This window comes from Lolium perenne, chromosome 5 (assembly GCF_019359855.2).
Source record: "Lolium perenne isolate Kyuss_39 chromosome 5, Kyuss_2.0, whole genome shotgun sequence".
NCBI classification, from domain to species: domain Eukaryota; kingdom Viridiplantae; phylum Streptophyta; class Magnoliopsida; order Poales; family Poaceae; genus Lolium; species Lolium perenne.
In genome coordinates this window covers 22,076,712-22,095,636 of record NC_067248.2, presented here as the reverse complement: position 1 = coordinate 22,095,636, position 18,925 = coordinate 22,076,712, and the positions used below count along the sequence as shown (strand labels likewise).

The window sequence follows — 18,925 nt, the reverse complement described above, 5'->3', positions numbered from 1 at the left end:
GATTCCAATTGTAAGACATTATGGTTTGTAATGAATGATGACTTTGATACTTAACTATTATGCCTCGCAACAACAATATTCCTGGGATTGCGATGAATGACATAATAGGCATCCGGACTTAAAAATCCGGGTGTTGACACCCGGCCATTGAGATCCACTGATGCCCCGTGTGTTTCGGACGAGAGCGCATGGAGGAGCATTGGCACGGCGTCGGGGCACGGCGGCGAACGGTTGAAGCGATCCACTTCCTCGACACCGCTCCGCCATGACCTCGCTCGTCGACGGCGCCGTGTATGCGATGGCCGCGAAGACGGCGGGGGAAGGGTTCGACGGCTGCGGCGCGAGGGATTATTTCTGCGGTATATATGTACGCTTCTGGGTGGAGCCTGAATATGGCACGATCTTCTTCTCGTGTAATCAAGCCCACGAGGCCACGATTATCAGGCCGGTTCGGTATGATCAAAATGATGGACCAAAAGAAACAATATAGGAAGAACGAAACTGAGCGAACCGTTTCGAACGTAAGCGGTGGCAATGTTGGTAATTTTGACAGAAGACTATGGGTAATTTAAAAACGGACGAAAATTTAGGGGAGAAACCTTACTTTCTTTATTAGTAGGTATAGACTTACCTAACATTACGAGGGAGGAAACGAATCCGCGTTAATGGGCCCAAGCCCACATGGACAGGGGGTGTGCGGGAACGTGTTTCGGCGCCGACCAGGTCGGCATATAGCATCACCCCATATAAAAGACAAGGTGCATTGGGTTTCCAGTACGGTCATTGCCACTATTGGGTGCATTGGGCCGGCCCATATGTCAGGTAAGTATTTTTTGTCATTTTCAATTTTGTTTACCATTTCGATTTTCTTTTCAGTTGTTTTTAACCTTTTTTACCATTTATATCCTTTTTTGTAGTCCTTGTTTATTCTTTTGTTTCATAAGATTTTTTTTTCATGTCTTCTGGAAATTATATATTACTACTTATGTTCCATCATATAAATCCTTTTTAGCAAACTATTTTAGTTTACTAAAATGGCTTATATTATGTAAAAAAAGGTTATACTTTCTAATATGTTTACACATAAACATGTTCTCAATCAACAGTAACTTACCTGTATACTGGAAAGCGAAAATATTGATTTGTTGTTTGATTGGGATTGGATGCGTATTTCAGAAACAATATGAAATGAATCAAATGTTAATCATCACATCAAATATTGCAGTCTATTTTTTATATGGAAAATAAAGAGTGCTAAAGGAGTTATTTAGAACTGAGTGAAGGGGCGCGTTCATGAAATCATATGTGAATGGAGGTTAGGTTTTGTTGGAAGAATCCATCGTGGGTGAATTAGCTGTTGAGGTAGGTGGACAAGATAGTTGAGGCAGAAGGACAAGATGCGCAAAATCCATTGTAATGTACATGTACCTTGGAATAACGAACGTCCTTGACGCGGGAGGTTTTAATTATTACTTTTTTACGAAATTCCATGGGTATATTAATAATCATCAGGAGGTTTTAATTTCTATACACATAAAATCTATTTTTATTTTCTAAGTGTCAAAACCTAGCTTCTGTTGAAGCAACTATAAGAAGTGCAATCCAAACTTGCGCAAATCCTATGTAAAAAATAGAATACCACTTTTACAATAAGGCTCACATACCTGATGATGACGCTAGTTTTTTAGGAATGTGTCATATTTTATACTCCCTCTGTTCCATTCTATAGTGCCTATTGTTTTTGGCACGGAAATTAGCGCAAGTGTATTTTTTACACAAGACCCCTAGCTAAACGATTTGAGATCAACGTAAAATTTGGGAAATTCATATATTCCTAACTTACCATAATAAATTAGGGAGCTGAACGATTTGGGAGCTGAACGGGGAGGGGGTAATTGAAAAAAAGCTAAGCTACAACCTTATATCCTGAAACAAATGCTAAAAATCTATAGGCACTATAGAAAGAAACGGAGGGAGTATAATTTTTAACCATTTTAGCATGTTGCATGTAAACTTTGAACTACATGTCATATTTTTCTCGTTCCTTTTCTTTAAAAGAAAACATTTTTAGGTTCATTATGTTTTGTTTCAGTGGAGATACGTTGTCCGTTTCACATAATTACCTCTAATGTGCCTCTTCAACAACGGGGATGTGGCCTTTAATGGGACAGCTCCGACGATGAAATGGCCGCCCTTTTCGTGCTCAACCAGCTTCCCTTGCCGAGCTGCCGCTGCGTTGCCCATCAACGGTCTCCCTCCTGTAATGTGTGTCGACTAGCTGCTGAATTATTTTAATTCCATTTTACTTGTTTGCCCTCGTTTCCCGTCATTGCTAGCAGTGGCAAAAAAACACTCGGCAAACTCGTTGTCGAGTTCCGGGAGAAATAAATAGGCAAATCTTATTTTTCGATATTAATATCTAGAGATATCAGCTACACCTAGCCTCTTCAATAAAATAATACTCTACTGGCAATACAAATGCACCCAGCCAAAAAACCAAAAAAAAGCTAAGAAAATAGAAGCCCTGCTACTGTATTCTAGCCCTAGTAGCAATAATACATCCACCACCGAGATAACACATGGACTCTATGCTCTCCAACAGCGACGCCTCCAAGAATGAAAAAAATGCACAAGCGTCGTCATCGTTCGCTCAAAACATCTTAGATTTTCACCGTGAAAATAGTTCATGCTCACAAAACAATGCATTTAACAAGGTCACTGCAAATCACAACCAATTAAGACCATGCCTTTATTTTTTACCCTGAAAGGTAAGACTCTCAACTTCACATGTGTTACCACTCCCACTTTCATACTGCTGCAAAACTAAGAACACCAAGCAAGTCCCTCAACACCACAGAGAGTCGAACCTCCATTGGTAGTACTTCAAACCGACCTTTATGATATTCTCCGCCACTATCGGTAGTATTCCTGGTTCTAGCGAATCTGTTTGATTCTGTTTTGTTTGATCTATCAGTAGTGCACCTAGTTCTAGCCAAACTTTTGTTGCCGTGTAAAAGCGTCTACAATGGCGCTATCCAAACCTGCAACCTAAATGGTTTGATTCTATTTGTTTTGGTTGCATCACGTAAAGAATTCGGGCAGCAGTCTAACAGATCACGTAGTGCGTCCAACGGTGTGATCTATTTGGTCCACTGATGGAGCAACTTGCATAATAAAACATCTGACATTCTTGGCTAAATCCATAGATTGCATACATATTTGGATACAATTTGCTTGATACAATAATCTAGAAATTAATAAAAACATACTACGAGCCTAGCATCTTCATCTTGCCCTCACCTAGTTATCCTCGTCGGAGTGGTATTAGCAGAGGCGGCACATGGTCTTGTCAAAGAACTTGAGTGTGAGCATGTCGTGGCTATTGTAGCTAGTTTCGAAATAAGAGTATCGAACCACGAGGTGCTACTAGTGAAGGTATTTATGTCCGTTGCTACTATTTATTAAGGGATACTTGTAAATCGTTCTTTTATCTCGAATAAAGGTTTTTTAAAGATTGTTGTAATTGGTTGCGAGAAAGTAAACAAAGCAATAAGTAACAATCGTAGTGAGAAATGGATGAAACTCAATAAGACAAAGTGTTCTCGGAGATTATTGGGTCCACCTATAGTATTAAGATTCATGTTAATTAATATAAACTATGCTTTTAATCATGTTTTGTGTGAAGAGAGCTCCATAACAAGATGCGCCCAGAAAACCATGGATCATCGCATATCTAAATAACCAATGCGGCTAGCTTTATGCAAACCACATGTTGACCATCACAATTAAGGGTTTCCCCATGGTTATCGATATGACCTTAGTGAGTCTCCCTCTTTCCCCCTCTTCCATATGTTAAAGTGCCGACACGGTACTGTCACTTCTCTCCGTACACTTTACCATACTTCAAATGGTAGTTTCCTCTCTAGACCCTAAGAAAAATATTACATGGTGCACATCATATAATATCAAGAGAGACAACTAACACACATTAATATATTAAAATCATAGATCATCTTTGATTCATCTCATATTCATGCTAGGATTTCTCCATCTCCCCAAGAACGAGAGAAACTACTCACACATGAAAGCAATTAAGAGCATCATCATATTCTTATGGATGGAATGAAAGTAACGGTATGAATTCGAATACAAATCCACCATAGCAATAAAATCACAACTATGGTTGAAGGAGAATGGGATCGATGATGATGATGGAGATGTATCGGTTGATGATGAATGGGGTGATGACATGTCCTTCGATCATCCGTTTGGCAGCCCAGATGGTGTCTCCCCAAGTTTCTCCTCCAGATCTATCCTACAGGTGGTGTTTCAGTGTTTCTGGGGGCTTTTATCTTGGATCGCCCTCTCGTCCACGCGAGGTGAAAGTATTTGATGACGCGGTGCTCCTGGTGCTACGTACGAGCGGATGGTACGGGCAAGACCCCCCTGTACTGGTGGCCGCTAAGTACTCTGATGTTTGTCCTTGCTTTTCCCTCTAGCCCAGACGTATGGTTAAGTGCACAAAATACCATAAAATGATAGTTTTTATTGATATTTCACCATTGCCTTAATATTTAGAGATCCCGCGTAAACAAGCATAGAAAGTGCGTGGAAACTCCGTAAAATGCAAAAATCATATTGCTACACAAGGATATTTATATAAAATAACGGAGTAAAAACACTCCAAAAATGCACTCATCGCCCAACTTCAATGGCGTGTGCGCGGGTGAACTACCTCTAGCCATTGTGGAGGTACATCTAGCTCACGCAGTCGAATATCAGCTCCACTGCCCACATGTCAGTCGCGCGGCCGTCCACCCGCAGTACGATCTCATGGGGCTCTTGCCCATCGACGATCGACGTGAACTTTTGGGGGAGATGCAATCTGTCCTAGTCCATGCCCAAGTGCATGGTGACACCGAACTCAAACCCGGAGAGGTCGATGGCGATGGACTCGGGCGACGATGCAGGCAACAGGGACGACGGTTGTTGACTCTGGCCTCTCTCCCACGTCTTCGTTGGTGACCTCGGCCACGTCCACGCACCTTGCCCGATGTCCGTCCTAGACGCCCTCCCCTCAATCCTATGCCGCCAGCCATGACTGCTGCGATGTCTGTGGTGGTGGTGGGGAATGGAAGAAGATGAGGTTGTGGAAGAAAATGAATGTGGCTTGCTTATTAAAAAAAGTATAAGGAATTGGAGGCCGATGCGGAGGCCGAAACGCCGATATTGATGAACGCAGATGGCTAGCCTAGAAGTCGGTTAGTGCATGCAACGCATGCAGCTTTGGAGTTAGCCTACCTCCATTGATGGCTAGTGGAAGAAGGCCATTGAGTCACTACCATGCAGGCCCTCAGCCCACGCGGGGCGGACACGGACGTACATGCACGTTGTCTGCACACATGCATCGGCTCCCCAAATTTGGTTGACAGATGGGTCGAGCCAGATGGGTTGGTCCGTTTGGGTTGCGCCACTGGAGCGAGCGCGACTTGTCCGTCTATCTGGCGGCGCAGACCTGTTTAAACGTGGCAGAATTAGAATTATTTGGGTCACGGTGGAGATGCCCTAACAAGATTAACACCGAGTGGCTAGCTGTTTTCTTTCTTTTTGTAGATGGGTGGCTAGCTTCTATAGGTAAGCACAATGTGATCTGTAACATGTTTGGTGAGCTTGAGTGTTATTGATCTGCTTGCTTCAAAACATATTCACTGGCACAATTTTAGCATCCATGAGGTCAAATTTTAATCTGTTGGTGTCAACAATATAAGGGTTGGTGCATCTGTTAAGATATGTCAAGATTAATGCATGGGAGCTATGATTATGAAATTGCACACGGTGTATCTTGATGGTTAATGTTATTTCTATGGCTAAAAAACTAACAACTTCCGAACTATACCAATTAAGTCGACACTCCCAAATATAAAGACTGAAATACGTTATCCAAAAATAAATCAAAACCAATTTTTTTTTGTCCATGCTGGCTTGACACCTCCCTCCCATTGTACTACCACCACGATGTGAAAGCAATGGAAGTCACTGTGCCCGCCATTTGCATCAAAAAAACATCACAAAAGTGCTCACGATAGGCGCTTACTGTGAAATATAGTAGAGGGGGGCCTGAGGGTGGTATCCATGTCCTGCTGCGTCCGCGGTGTCTCGTTTTGCTCGAAGTCTCGACCAGCTATGACAACATCCCGCCAGCACAAAAAGTATAGTGGATGAACAGGGGGCAGACTAGTGGCCGGTATTGCAGTTACTTGAGAACTTTTAAGAGAAGCTCATAATGTCTCTTACCAAACTGTACAAGTTTATGGCGCTAGACGTTTTTTTTTTTTTTGAGCTCGTGCTCTACGTGGAAACCACACTATTTTTTACTAGGATTAAACAGACCCCAGTAATTTCTTGCCGTGATAAATATGTCCTTCATACGTACGTTACCTTACATGGGATACACATGAACAATCACAAGTAATTTCTTGCTAGGGTAGATACTCGCTCCGTTCCATATTGCTCTGTAAATACGGTTTGATCAAAGTCAAGTTTGAATTTTTTGATCAACTATTTTTCATAATGTATATATGGTCAAATGTGTAAATAGTATTTTCATTGCATTATGGTACTAATGATATTATTTAGTTTTCTGAATAATATTACTTTATGTAGAATTAATCTAAATTGGAAATGTTTGACTTTGACCAAACCTCATATGTGAATTACTCCCTATGGTCTTTTTTAATTGACTCAGATTTAGTACAATTTTATACTAAATTTGAGTCAATTAAAAAGGACCGGAGGGAGTACTATGAAAGAGAGGGAGTATATCCTAATATAATATGCCATTAAATACCTGAGAGGGATACACATAAATAAACACCATATATATATATAAATAAATATCAAACACAAACCATACAGAAGTTGCACATTTGAGAGGGTACTCCACCAACAGCTTGCTTCACGTCTACATGAGAACTTTTCCAACAAGCTGGTCTAGAGGATGAACTTCACCAGCAAGAAACCAATATGCCTCGGACACAGGCCAGCTGCGATCCAATATTTTTATTTTAGTATATAAGTCGTAATCATCTAAATACTGTACGCCAACCAAAAAATTTGGCACGGAGAAACATAAAGAATTACCAGCTTCTCTTCCTCTTTCGTGTCTTAGAAGACAAATGGCTCTCGATGTCCTCCATTTTGATAGGACGACGCACCAAAGTAGAGCTGTCCAAAATATTACGATGTAAGTTGGTTCTGAACACCTAAGCCACACACACATGTCTGCAGATAACCTGGGGCTAAAAAATACCTTTGTAACAGATCAAACCCTTCGTGCAAAACTGTTACAATCGTCTTCCTTGGTAGAAAAGGAGTTGTTTCACTTTCGTCATAAAAGTTCATGCCAATGAAATTACCATCCAAATCAATAAGAGGGCCTCCAATCCCAACCTAATACAAAAAGAAGCACACAAGGTTACCAGTTGTACCAACTTAATAGATGTATTATTAGATTGAACATACAAGTCAAATAGATTAACTGTGTACAACATTACCCTCTAAAAATAACTACTAATTCACCAATGTACCTTCTTGATTTGACATGTGGACATAAGAAGGTCTGGGCAATAAACCTTTTTATCGACACCAGTGGACCGCTTGCTTTTATGCTCGGTCTCGTATTTACCCTTCGCTTCACCCATTGAGGCCATCAATAATCCATGAGATCTTTTAGGCCCACGCCCTATTGCTACTACTGATTTGTTTTCTGTAGACTCCCTAACATTGAAGATATCTTGTGGCGAAATAGCAGTAGTTAGATCATACTTTAGACGGACAAGGGCAATGTTGTAATTTTCATGATACAGTTCTAGTATCCCCTCCACAGAATTATTTGGCGGGAGGAACACCTCAATCTGCAACAAACATAGATATCACACTCAGCTACATGACCATCACATGAACGTAAGATGACCAACAGAACTGAATAGGTTCCCTAACTAACCCTTAATGTCTCATCAATCTTGCCTTCCGCATCACCAGTCCGAACCAAACTAGCTGAAGTAAGGACGAGCTGGTAGTCTCTGCCTGTTATAAACATGCCCGTGCAAGCAAAACACCTTGTGTTATCTGCACTTCATATTTTTTTAGCATTAGTTAGTGAGGATAAAATACTAGCACCATAGTGTAATGAGCATACAATTAAGAATAAACATCACCCTTGAATGAAGCAATTGAGACAACACTTTGGGATATTTCCTGAGCGAGTTCTTTCCCAAGTTGCTCCCAGATAGGTTTTGGACCATAATTATTCGGGAGATCAAAAGGATACCCTTCCCAATAATGAAGTTGACCAAAATGCTCTTCAAACCTACCAATCAATCTTCCATTGACTGGTAAATTAGGACAAAAATACATAAGTCGGCAGTGAACAAGTGCACAAGGGAGAAACGAGTAATATAAAAGCACGACTTACGCTCAAACATGAGTGGTGGTGGCAGGGGATAGCCTAATGATTGAAGAATCTTAGATTGTACCATAAATCCTGATGCAATAAGGTGTGTCATTCAAATGATCAATATGGTGTGCACAATTAATAGCCAGCAGGTAACATTTAGAATGATTGCAAACATGAAATTTCACACCTGAAGGGATGGCTGTTTTTACTCCTTCAGGCAAAGAATATCCACGAAAGTGGGGAGCCTTACTGCAACGAAACATGTTGAATACAAGTAAAAAACTACGCATAAACAAAATTTTAGAAAAGCAACAACTATGAAAAATGTTTGGTATTAGCTTATTAATTTTCAAAAAATGTAATAAGGATGAAGATGACAAAAAAAACGAGTGACTTTATCCATTGTTCCTAGCTCTCCTGTGCGGTCTGTTCAGTTTGATAATGCAAAAGCTTCAAGAGGGAAGATCATTAAATTCGGCACTTATACCCACCAGAAATTACTGATTTCACTTGAGTCTAATATTAATGTATGTTCTTACGTGTTTCTTGCCAAGGAAAAACAAACTCTCAAAGATTATACTTGCATAAAAGATATACCTGGTTATCAGAAGAATACGCTTCAACCAACCATTAAGTTTGTTCGTTGGTAGCAACACTATCTTGCCTTCACCAGATCCAACGATAAGTCCAGCAATGCGTTCACCATGAGGACCAAAATATAGAACGGGCCCTCCAAGTCCACTCTAGTAGAAGCTAGAGGGATTAGAAAGGAAAAGGTTACAAGTAAGAAGGCAAATCCAAGAGCATACCTCTGTGATGTTACAAGTAAGTGACACAAGGCCCTCGTCCTCGGAAACAGGATGCGAACAATTTGCGCCCATCAGAGTGCCACGGTTGGAACATCCATATGCAAATAATTTCCGTGTGTTTGGTTGTAGATTCACGCGATTACACGTATCCATAGGGTAGACAACTTGGAGGCTAAAGGACGTGACGATAGCAATATCCATATTGTCATCATATAGTTCCAAGAGCCCATGCAGGATTTCATTGTCGGAAGTACGCAGTTCAATCTGTTAGTGAGAAAACCAACAGTACAACATCACGAAATGATTTAGCCCAATTATTAGCTCAAAGATAACAGGAGCAAAAATAAATAGGAACACAGTGAGTAGGAGCACCAACCCTTAAATTATCATCTCTGGTTCTGTTATCCTCAAACTTGTGGGCCAAACGCGCGGAAGTCACAAATCTGTTATGGTGATCTCGCATGTTCCTGTACTTGTAGCGTACAGCTGTTCCGGAGCATGCATAGACCAGCACTCTTTCTGCGCAAGATCATGATTTATGGCATCATTCACAGGTAGCGAATGGATGCGATTTCAGAGAAGAATAGATAAGTTCAGTATACATATAGCAGAATAATCACCACTGTACAAAGCAACTGAGACGACACCGTGTCTCAAAAGTGAATCTGAAATTTTCTCCAGGCTGCGGGGGTCACCGAATTTTTCCGGTTTGAATGGAGGATCCTTCATCTCTTCCCTCAGCTCATCCCTGTATCGCTTCCTCAGAGCTTCACGCTCATTATTCATAGATCGTCCCACTGATAATAATTGAAAAGAACATGCATGATAAACAGGGACATCGTGAGTGTTGTAGTAGTTACTAGAAATAAAAGGAAGAACCGAAAGCTCGAAAAATCGATCATGGACTGACATTTAAACTTCTTTAAGTAGGTTTCCATGCAGCGGCTGCTGCTGCTGCTCTTCTCACTGTGGGTGGCTTTATCCATGGTCTCGGTTGTCCTATAAAACAGATCAGGCAACATGCACCTATAAATAAACTTGACGAACTCCCAGTGTTGTGTACATGAAGAATCAGAGAGCTGGCTTAATCGTAACCTAGCTAGGAACTGAAAGCCAAAATTATCTTAACTATTGCTGTGATTAGAGAGGGGGCTACGATTGACCGAAAAACAATACGCCCGCAATGCGCGGTGGAGAAAGAAGTGAGACATTTAAGCAGATGCAAATAGAGACTCACATCGCGCAAGGGATCGATGGTGCCGTGGATTAGCGGCGGCGGATCGGGAGCAGAGGGACGTCGCCGGTCTTTGGGAATCGGGATGGCGGCAAGGGTTGGAGGTTTCCTGTTCCTGGTTATTTGCAGCCCTTGGCCCCACGAAATTCAGCCTTTCCTATTGCGATACGGTCGTAGCCACTGGGCCACTACGGTGCATTATCTGGGCCCATATGCATTTTAGGCCATCCGAGAGAGGTTGCAGCCGGAGCGACAAAACCCAGGTACTGGATGCCAGGAGTGTGGTGCGCAGCCTACACCGGCGCGCCACGATCTATCAGCGGCCTCTCTAACGGAGCCTTCCCAGTCCCCGCAAGACTACTATCATGCTACTAGGACCGAGCAACGGGTGAAAGGAAAATTTACAAGAAGATACAGAAAGCAAGAAAGCGCGCTGCATCAATCAGCATGGATGAGATCTTGGTGCGCCGGACGAAGGGGAGCTGGCATATCTCGACGCGGTAGTCGGCAGCGAGTGGACGGGGCCAGGAGAGGGGAGGGAATAGGCGAGGAAAGACTCACCGGAGAGGAGCCGCACTCTACGGCGGGACGATGACGAGGAAAAGGTGCCGCGCGGAGGGTCAACTCCATATTTGGCGTGGATAGGCCAACCGAATCGATTCCAAACCCAGCAGCTTCCTATTCGTGCGATGGAGGGCAAGAACAGGACTCCGAACTCGATCGGGCCGGGATTCCAAATTAAGTGCTACATAACCACAGGCACGTAGACATACATAGCTAGCATACCTACCTACTCTTCTCGAAGCGGCTTTGTAGGATTATCTCTCGTACGTCGTCTCTCGGTCGATGGGTGCCACCGGCAGCCGCTCATCGCCGACGGTGCGGACGCCCGTGCTTTAGCCGCGGACTTTCGACACCATCTTCTTCGACCATCGATCTCTACTGGGACGTCACACTGAAACCGTGGGAATTCAACAACGGCCTGGCGCAAACCATATGCGTCGCTCCTAATTTTCCTCTGCAACTCTTATACTCCCTCTGTTTCCTTTTAATCGACTCTAATTTAGTATAAAATTATAGTAAATTAAAATCAATTAAAAAGAAATGGAGGAAGTATATCTTACAGAAAAGAGGCACCCTTTTAATTACCACTCCATTGGCGGAAAGAGTGCACACTTGAAAGCATTTCGCCAACGTGATAACCATTTCTACTCTTACTTACAGAATGCTTTCAGACAGATCGCCCATTGGCAAGTTCGTGAGTCTTGACCATGACATCACGGAGTGGGCATAGTGCTTCCCTAGAAATAATCGAGAGAAGCAAAATTCCATGTTTCAGGAAACACACCAACATGTAACTCTGGAAGAAATGAGCACATTTGTTTACGTGTGAGCTTGGCGCCTCCCATTGTCTCACACTGCCATCGCCATGTGAAGGCACGGAAGCCAACTGAAGCACCGAAAACTTTGAAGGAGTTTGCTAAATAAAAAAATCGAATGATTGCAGTTATTTAAAAACTTTGAAGAAAAATTCTCTCAAGCGCACTCCTATGTGCATATATCCGCGTAATCTATATTGCCAAACTGATTTTGGACAGGTTTGTAGTGCTAGACATTTATTACGTGAGTTCATGTGCTCTATGGGTTAATGATTTCTAGATATATAGTATGTGGTTTATCTTTATATAAACCCAATTACTCTTTTTAAACAGAAGGCTCGATGAGCCCGACTTTGAATTAACAAAGTCATCAACCGGCCAGGCGTACAACGATACAACGAACAACCGAAGGAAAGAAAGAGAAATAAAACTGGGGTTGCCAGCTAACGATACAAGCACAAGCGATGCAAAGCTATAGCCTAAACCAAGATACAAGGGCGCCCGAGACTACAGCTAAACATCGGCAGCTCGGCTGGAACTTCAAGCAACGAGCCGCCACTCCGTGGAGCCGCACCAAACTGAATCGGCACAAGGCCGACATGCAGAGAACCACCCACACCGAGGGAGCTGGCTAACGGCGCAAGTGAGCATACGAGCCTCCAGAGTTCAAAGGGGAAAGAACTTCACGACAACGCCTCTAGGAAGGGGAACGGCGCTCACGAGCGTCGCCGTTGTCGGCACAGGGGAGCCGTGCAATGCTTTCGCGGAAGTCTTAACCCCACCCCAAGGAAAGCCAAAGGCTTTGCACCTGCCATCAGGACAGCCACCGGCTGTTTAGAACCACCGTTGTCCCCCGGTGCCACGACACACTCTCCGACAGCCACCCTAGGCACGAGAGAGGCCGCGCAAACCGGAGGAACACCGTCTATATGAAGCCAGTGACAGCAAGACGCAGGGCATCGACTAGAGGTATTCCGAGGAGGACCTCGGAGAGAATGCATGTCAGCAAGGTCGTAGACAGTGCCCCAGGGGAGGCAACCAGCGGCAGGACGTGTGTCATGGCCACCCTCCAACAAGGTGAACGACATCCAAAGAAGTCGCCATGACCGGCAATGGCCGTAGCCTTGCGGTGCTTTCGCGGACACACTGTCACGCACGCTAGCGTCCCTGCATGCCAAACCTCGCGGACCAACCAGTCCTTCAGGCGCAACTCCGGAACGCGTCGTCCCCACGAGCGTCACGACTGGCCGGGGAAACAAGCAACTTGTGGCGACGAGAATTGCTGCCACTTCGATGAAGCGCCACCCACTAAGCCAACGAACCCAGATTCTGTCAAGCGGAGCAACCCGAGAGAACCGTGCAAGCTATCCCTGCCCCTGCCAAAGGACAACTGCAGCTAGACAGGGCTTCGGACCGCACCGGTTGCTGAGGTAGCCCCAGCGCCGGCCACCAGCACAGCTAGCCAGGGAGGAGACCACACCCAGCAGCTCCAGCCGCATCTGGCCCTCCAACCCGTGAAGGCCCAGATGGGGCCCAGACCTAGGCCCGCCGGCCCAGATCTAGGCCCGCCGCCGCCACCCCTAGCCACGGCCGCCCCGGCGTCAAGGGCGCGCCAACACCGGTGGCTGGGCCGCCGTGCTGCGCCGCCACCACGCCGGGATCCGGAGGCACACCCCGCGCCGGCCAGAGGAGGAGGGGCGCCGACGCCGTTGCGAGCGCCCCGCGAGGCCCGCGGCGGGTCGCGCCGAGAAGAGCCACCGCCGCCGGCACCGCGCGGGCTTTGCCCGGCGGCTCGCGCCGGCGGCGGCAGCGGGGAGGGGCGGGGGAGGAGGGCTGAGGCGGGGAGGAGGAGGGGTCGCCCCTGTCGCCGCGGGGGTGACGCGGAGCGACTACGGGGCGATAACCCAATTACTCTTACTAGGATTAAACACTCGGAGTAATATCTTACTAGGATAACTACATCCTCTATGCCCTTAAATACTTGACAGGGATACACATAAACAATCACCATACATAAATATTTGCCATAAATCATACAGGAAGTTGCACATGCCAATCAAATGTTGCTAGCCATGGACGATCTGAGAGCACTCCAACAGCAGGTTGACGTCTACATGAGGACTTTTCCACGAAACTGGGCTCGAATATCACCTTGACCACCAAGACACCAATATGGCTTGGACACAGGCCACCTGCCATCCAATATTTTTTTTAAATATAAGTTCATTATCAAATGAATATAATATGATAATAATTTTTTTGCATTGAGAAACAGAACAATTACAGGTTTCTCTTTCTTTTCGAGTCGTCTGCTGTGGGATAAACTTGGGTCCCTTAGAAGTCAAATAGTCCGAGATGTCGTCCATGTTGAAAGGACGACTGACCAGACCTCTGGTCCAAAATATTTTCAATACAATTTAGTGTTGAATGCCTCAACCACATATATGTATGAAATAAGCATGGAGAAAAGTTACCTTTCTAACAGACTAAACCCTTTATACAGAACTCTTAGAATCTCGATCCTTGGCAGAAATGGAGTTGTTCTACTTTCATCATAAAAGTTCATGCCAATGAAACTACCATCCAAACCTATAAGGGGGCCTCCAATACCAGCCTAGTGTCACACGAAGTTGTACCATCCGCTTTAGTAGACGTATTAAACCATTTGACAAAAAACCCAAATATATTAACTATCTAGACCCGTACCATGTAAAGAAATGACAGAAAAATTCAGCATCGTACCTTCTTGATTTGACATGTGGAGAAAAGAAGTTCTTCGCAATCAAGATCCAGACCCTGGCGTGGACCAGTCGAATGCTTGTTTTTAAGCTTAGTAACAACATTGTATTTACCCTTCACTTCACCCATTGAGGCCATCAATAATCCGTGAGCTCCTTTTGGCGCACGCCCTATCGCTACTACTGACTTATTATTTCTAGACTCCCTCACAGAGAAGATATCTTGGGGAGAAATAGGAGTAGTAAGGTCATGTTTTAGACGAAAAATGGCGATGTTGTAGTTTTGATGATACAATTCCAAAATCCCCTCTGTAGAGTGATTTGGTGGAAGAAACACCTCGATCTGCAACAAACATAGCGATCAAGCTCAACTAATTAACCATCATCTAACTTAAAATACCAAAAGAAATGGACATGGTCACTAACACTCAAGGTCTCATCAATTTTGCCTTCAGCATCGCCAGTCCTAACTAAACTGGCCGAAGTAAGGACGAATGGGCAGTCTCTGCCTTTTATAAGCAGGCCTGTGCAAGCAAAACACCTAATCTTTCCTGCACATCATAACTTTGAGGATGATTTAGTGAGGATAAAATACTAGCATGAAAGAGTAATGAGCATAAAACGTTAAAGATCACCGCTGAATGAAGCAATTGCGACAACACATTGGGATATTTTGTTAACGACATCTTTTCCAAATTTCCGCCATATAAGCTTCTCCCCTTCATAACGATAAGGAAAATCGAAAGGATACCCGTCCCAATAATGAAATTGACCAAAATACTCTTCGAACCTACTGGCCAATCTCCCATTGACTGGATAGTTAAGACAAAAATACATAAATTAGCAATGAATAACTGCACACGATATAAGTGATCAATATTAAAACATGACTTACGCTCAAACACGAGTGGTGGTGGCAAGGGATATCCCAAGGATTGGAGAATCTTAGATCTTACCACAAATCCTAGAACCATAAGGTGTGTCAATCACATAATACATATGGTGTCCATAATTAAAGACCAACAGGTAACATTTAGAATGATGCTTGCATGATACTTCACACCTGAAGGGATGACTGTCTTTACACCATCAGGCAAAGAATATCCACGAAAATGGGAAGTTTCACTGCAACAAAACATGTTGAATACAAGTAAACATGGACCAAATTTTGCAAAAGGACAAAAGAAGGAAAAAAACATGAATATCAGATTATAAATATTAATAAAAATTACATGAGAATTTATGTTTCCTTAAAAACAGAGAAGTTAAAGTTAGTCGCGTGCATGGAGCCTTGACAGGTCTCGTGCTTGAAGTGCTCACTCAACCAATGGGACAGTAATTAAATAAATGTTTTATATACAATTGGCTCAAAAATATTAGGCTTGTGTTAAATATACCTAGTTATGAGAAGAAGACTCGTTAACCATTCACGAAGAATTTTCGTTGGTACAAAGGTGGTCTTTTCTTCACAATATCCAGTGATAAGCCCAGCCATGTGCCCAGATCCATCACGACCAAAATATATAACTGGCCCTCCCCGTCCAGTCTAGAAGAAATGTAGAGGTTAGAATAAAAAAGGTACCACACATATCATGCCAAGAAGTAAGAAAACAAATCAAGAATGTACCTCTGTTATCTTACACTTGACCGACACAAGGCCTTTATCGTTGAAAACAGGATGAGAGCATTTTGTGCCCATCAAAGTGCCAGTGGTGGCACGCCCAAACGCAAATAGCTTATTATTGCGTGTGCCTCTGGGTAGATCAACAGGATTACATGTATCTAAAGTGTAGACACATTTGAGATTGAAGGATGTGACCATAGCAATATCAAGATTTTCATCATATAGTCCCAAGAACCCATGCAGAGTTGCATTATCATGAGTATACACTTCAATCTATAGTATAACATCACAGAATGATCAACCTCAATTAGCTTGAAGATAAACGAAGTAAAATAAATAAGAAAACAACGAGTAGCAGCACCAACCCTCAAGTTATCATCTCTGGTTCTATTATCATTAAATTTCTGGGCCAAGCGAGCCGAAGTCACAAATATTCTATGGTGATCTCTTATATTAGCATGCCAGTGCCTTACAGCTATTCCGGAGCATGCATATACCATGACGTCTTCTGCAGAAGACCGTGATTTTAATCATTATCTGATAACGAATGAATAAGATTTTGAAGAAGAACAAATAAGCTTGTACATAGCAGAATAATTACCATTGAACAAAGCTATTGAGACGACACAGTCTCAGATGTGAAGCTGAAATTTTCTCATGGCTGTCAATATCACCAAATGTTTCACTGGATTCAGCTTGTGGTTCCGTAATCTCATCGCTAGCTTCAGCTTGTGGTTTCTTAATCTCATCCATGTACTCATCCATATATCGTTGTTTCTCAGCTTCATGCTCCTTTCTCATAGAATCTTCAACTAATTTAAAAGTACATGCATGATAAACAAGCACATTGTCAGTTCTGTAGCAGTTTATTAGACCGTGCGACCCTGCACTAATATGTAGAAGAAATTAAAGGAAGAATCAGCAGCATGAAAGCTCAAAACTTGATCCAGGACTCACATCGCCACTTCTTTATGACGGATTCCTTCACAGTAAAGATCTTCCACCAACTGCTGTTGTTCTCTTTCCTATCGTCCACTTTATTCATGGTCTCTGCACTCCTGAAACATAACATATCTTAGACAATTCATATATACCTATGTATATATAAACAAAGCAGGCGAAATCCCAGTGTTTTATACCATAACATATCTTAAAGGCAACCTAGAAATTGAAATCCAAAATTCATGTATTAAATTAATTATTGATATGATTGGAGAGGGTGGGGAAAGACCGACAGAAAAACAATACACAATGGACGATGGTGGACATGCATGTATGAGTTTGCAATAGAACTGAAACATAACCTAGTTTAGGACGAGGGTGGACATGCTTGTATGAGGGATTGACCTCGATTATTGGGGAACCGCTCCGTACATACTTGAGGAATTAAGCACTAGATCAGGAGATAGAGACACTCACATCGTCCAGGGGAAGGAGCAGTGTTGGATCTGGAGGAAACGTACGGACCAGTCTTTAGGGGATCAGGTTTTTCAGCGATGGTGCCCTGGCGGCAAGGATTGGAGGTCTTCTTTCCCCTGATGACATTACAGTTACAGTTACAGGTTGCAGCGTCCAAAACGTTAGGGAAACGTTTTCTAATGGATAGGTCCATGCAAATATTGCAGTTATAGGCATGTATACTATGATTTATTAGCGTCATATACTTTTACTGTATAATATATATAATCCCTAGATGATATGACACAATTTGAACCTAATATCACAAGTTCATAGAACATGATAACATAAAACTGTTCAGCTCATAAAAGTACCAATTGTTTATAACATATCAAAGAAGCAACATCACCTCAAAATAGGCTTTCGCCCCACTATATTAATATAGCAACCACCCGATACAACGAAACAGCTGGGACCGCAGCACAACCAAGCCCAAACGAAAAGACAAAGAAAAGAAAAGAAAAGAAAAAGAAAGTAATGCTGACACCGGCAGATTGATGAAAACGAGGATGACCCCGCAACCGGTGCGCCCTCCGGAGAAGTACCACCACGCTCCTAGCACGCCGAGACGCCGCATACCAAGCAACACCTTCAACAAGGGAACGACGACGCCGCCGCTGCTGCCCAGACTAGTCCTAGGGTTTCCCCCGGTACGCGGAAGAGATTGGGGAGGGATACATCCGATGTCCTTCAGGAAGGAAGACAGCACCCGCAGGCGTAGCCGCGTCGGAGTTGGGTAGACCGACAAGGATTTCTCCTGACAACCAAACCCACCACCCTGAACGCTCCGACGTGCTCCACCAAACATGCCGGCCACCCACCAACACACACCACCACGGTCTTGTACTCAGTCTCGTCGTCGCACTGTGGTCACCGGAACAGGGCCTAGAGGAAGAGATGATATGCAGAAGGTAAGGGGTAGCAGTACCACAACCGGGCGGGAGGGAACTACCTCCACCGCCTTCGCGGCCGCCGACCGGACATGGCAGAGAGAGCAAACCAGGCCCAATCTGGCCCGGCCGGGCCCAAACTAGCGCGCAAAGCTCTATTGCCAAACTGTAGCAGGCCGGCCGAATCGCCGCCCCCACCCATCCACCGCCGCCTCACCATCTCCGCCGCTAGGGAGCACCGCTGGCGAGCCAAACGCAGGCTGCCCGCCCAGCCCAACTAGGGCCCAATCTGGGCCAGATCTGGGCCGAACAGGCCCTGCCCGCGCTACCCACCTTCG

General features: G+C 43.9%; 2 protein-coding genes across 2 annotated transcripts; both read right to left on the bottom strand.

Annotated features, from left to right (window-relative positions):
• Window positions 1-6,805: 6,805 nt before the first annotated feature.
• Window positions 6,806-10,258, bottom strand: LOC127304531 (uncharacterized). The gene is made up of 13 exons (XM_051335182.1): window positions 10,175-10,258; window positions 9,885-10,061; window positions 9,641-9,783; window positions 9,265-9,528; window positions 9,053-9,198; window positions 8,643-8,704; window positions 8,474-8,542; window positions 8,217-8,390; window positions 8,003-8,127; window positions 7,587-7,913; window positions 7,310-7,449; window positions 7,141-7,224; window positions 6,806-7,043 (listed from the first exon to the last, which is right to left on the bottom strand). The coding sequence occupies exons 1-13, from the start codon at window positions 10,248-10,250 to the stop codon at window positions 6,962-6,964; spliced, it is 1,869 nt and encodes a 622-aa protein (XP_051191142.1). The 5' UTR covers window positions 10,251-10,258; the 3' UTR covers window positions 6,806-6,961.
• Window positions 10,259-13,888: 3,630 nt separating this feature from the next.
• On the bottom strand, window positions 13,889-17,867 carry LOC127304532 (uncharacterized). The gene is made up of 14 exons (XM_051335183.2): window positions 17,659-17,867; window positions 17,197-17,297; window positions 16,841-17,051; window positions 16,605-16,747; window positions 16,243-16,512; window positions 16,013-16,161; window positions 15,679-15,740; window positions 15,511-15,579; window positions 15,251-15,427; window positions 15,042-15,166; window positions 14,620-14,958; window positions 14,352-14,491; window positions 14,162-14,268; window positions 13,889-14,069 (listed from the first exon to the last, which is right to left on the bottom strand). Exons 4-14 carry the CDS (start codon window positions 16,737-16,739, stop codon window positions 13,909-13,911), a joined length of 1,734 nt encoding a protein of 577 aa, XP_051191143.1. The 5' UTR covers window positions 16,740-16,747; window positions 16,841-17,051; window positions 17,197-17,297; window positions 17,659-17,867; the 3' UTR covers window positions 13,889-13,908.
• Between the last annotated feature and the right edge of the window lie 1,058 nt (window positions 17,868-18,925).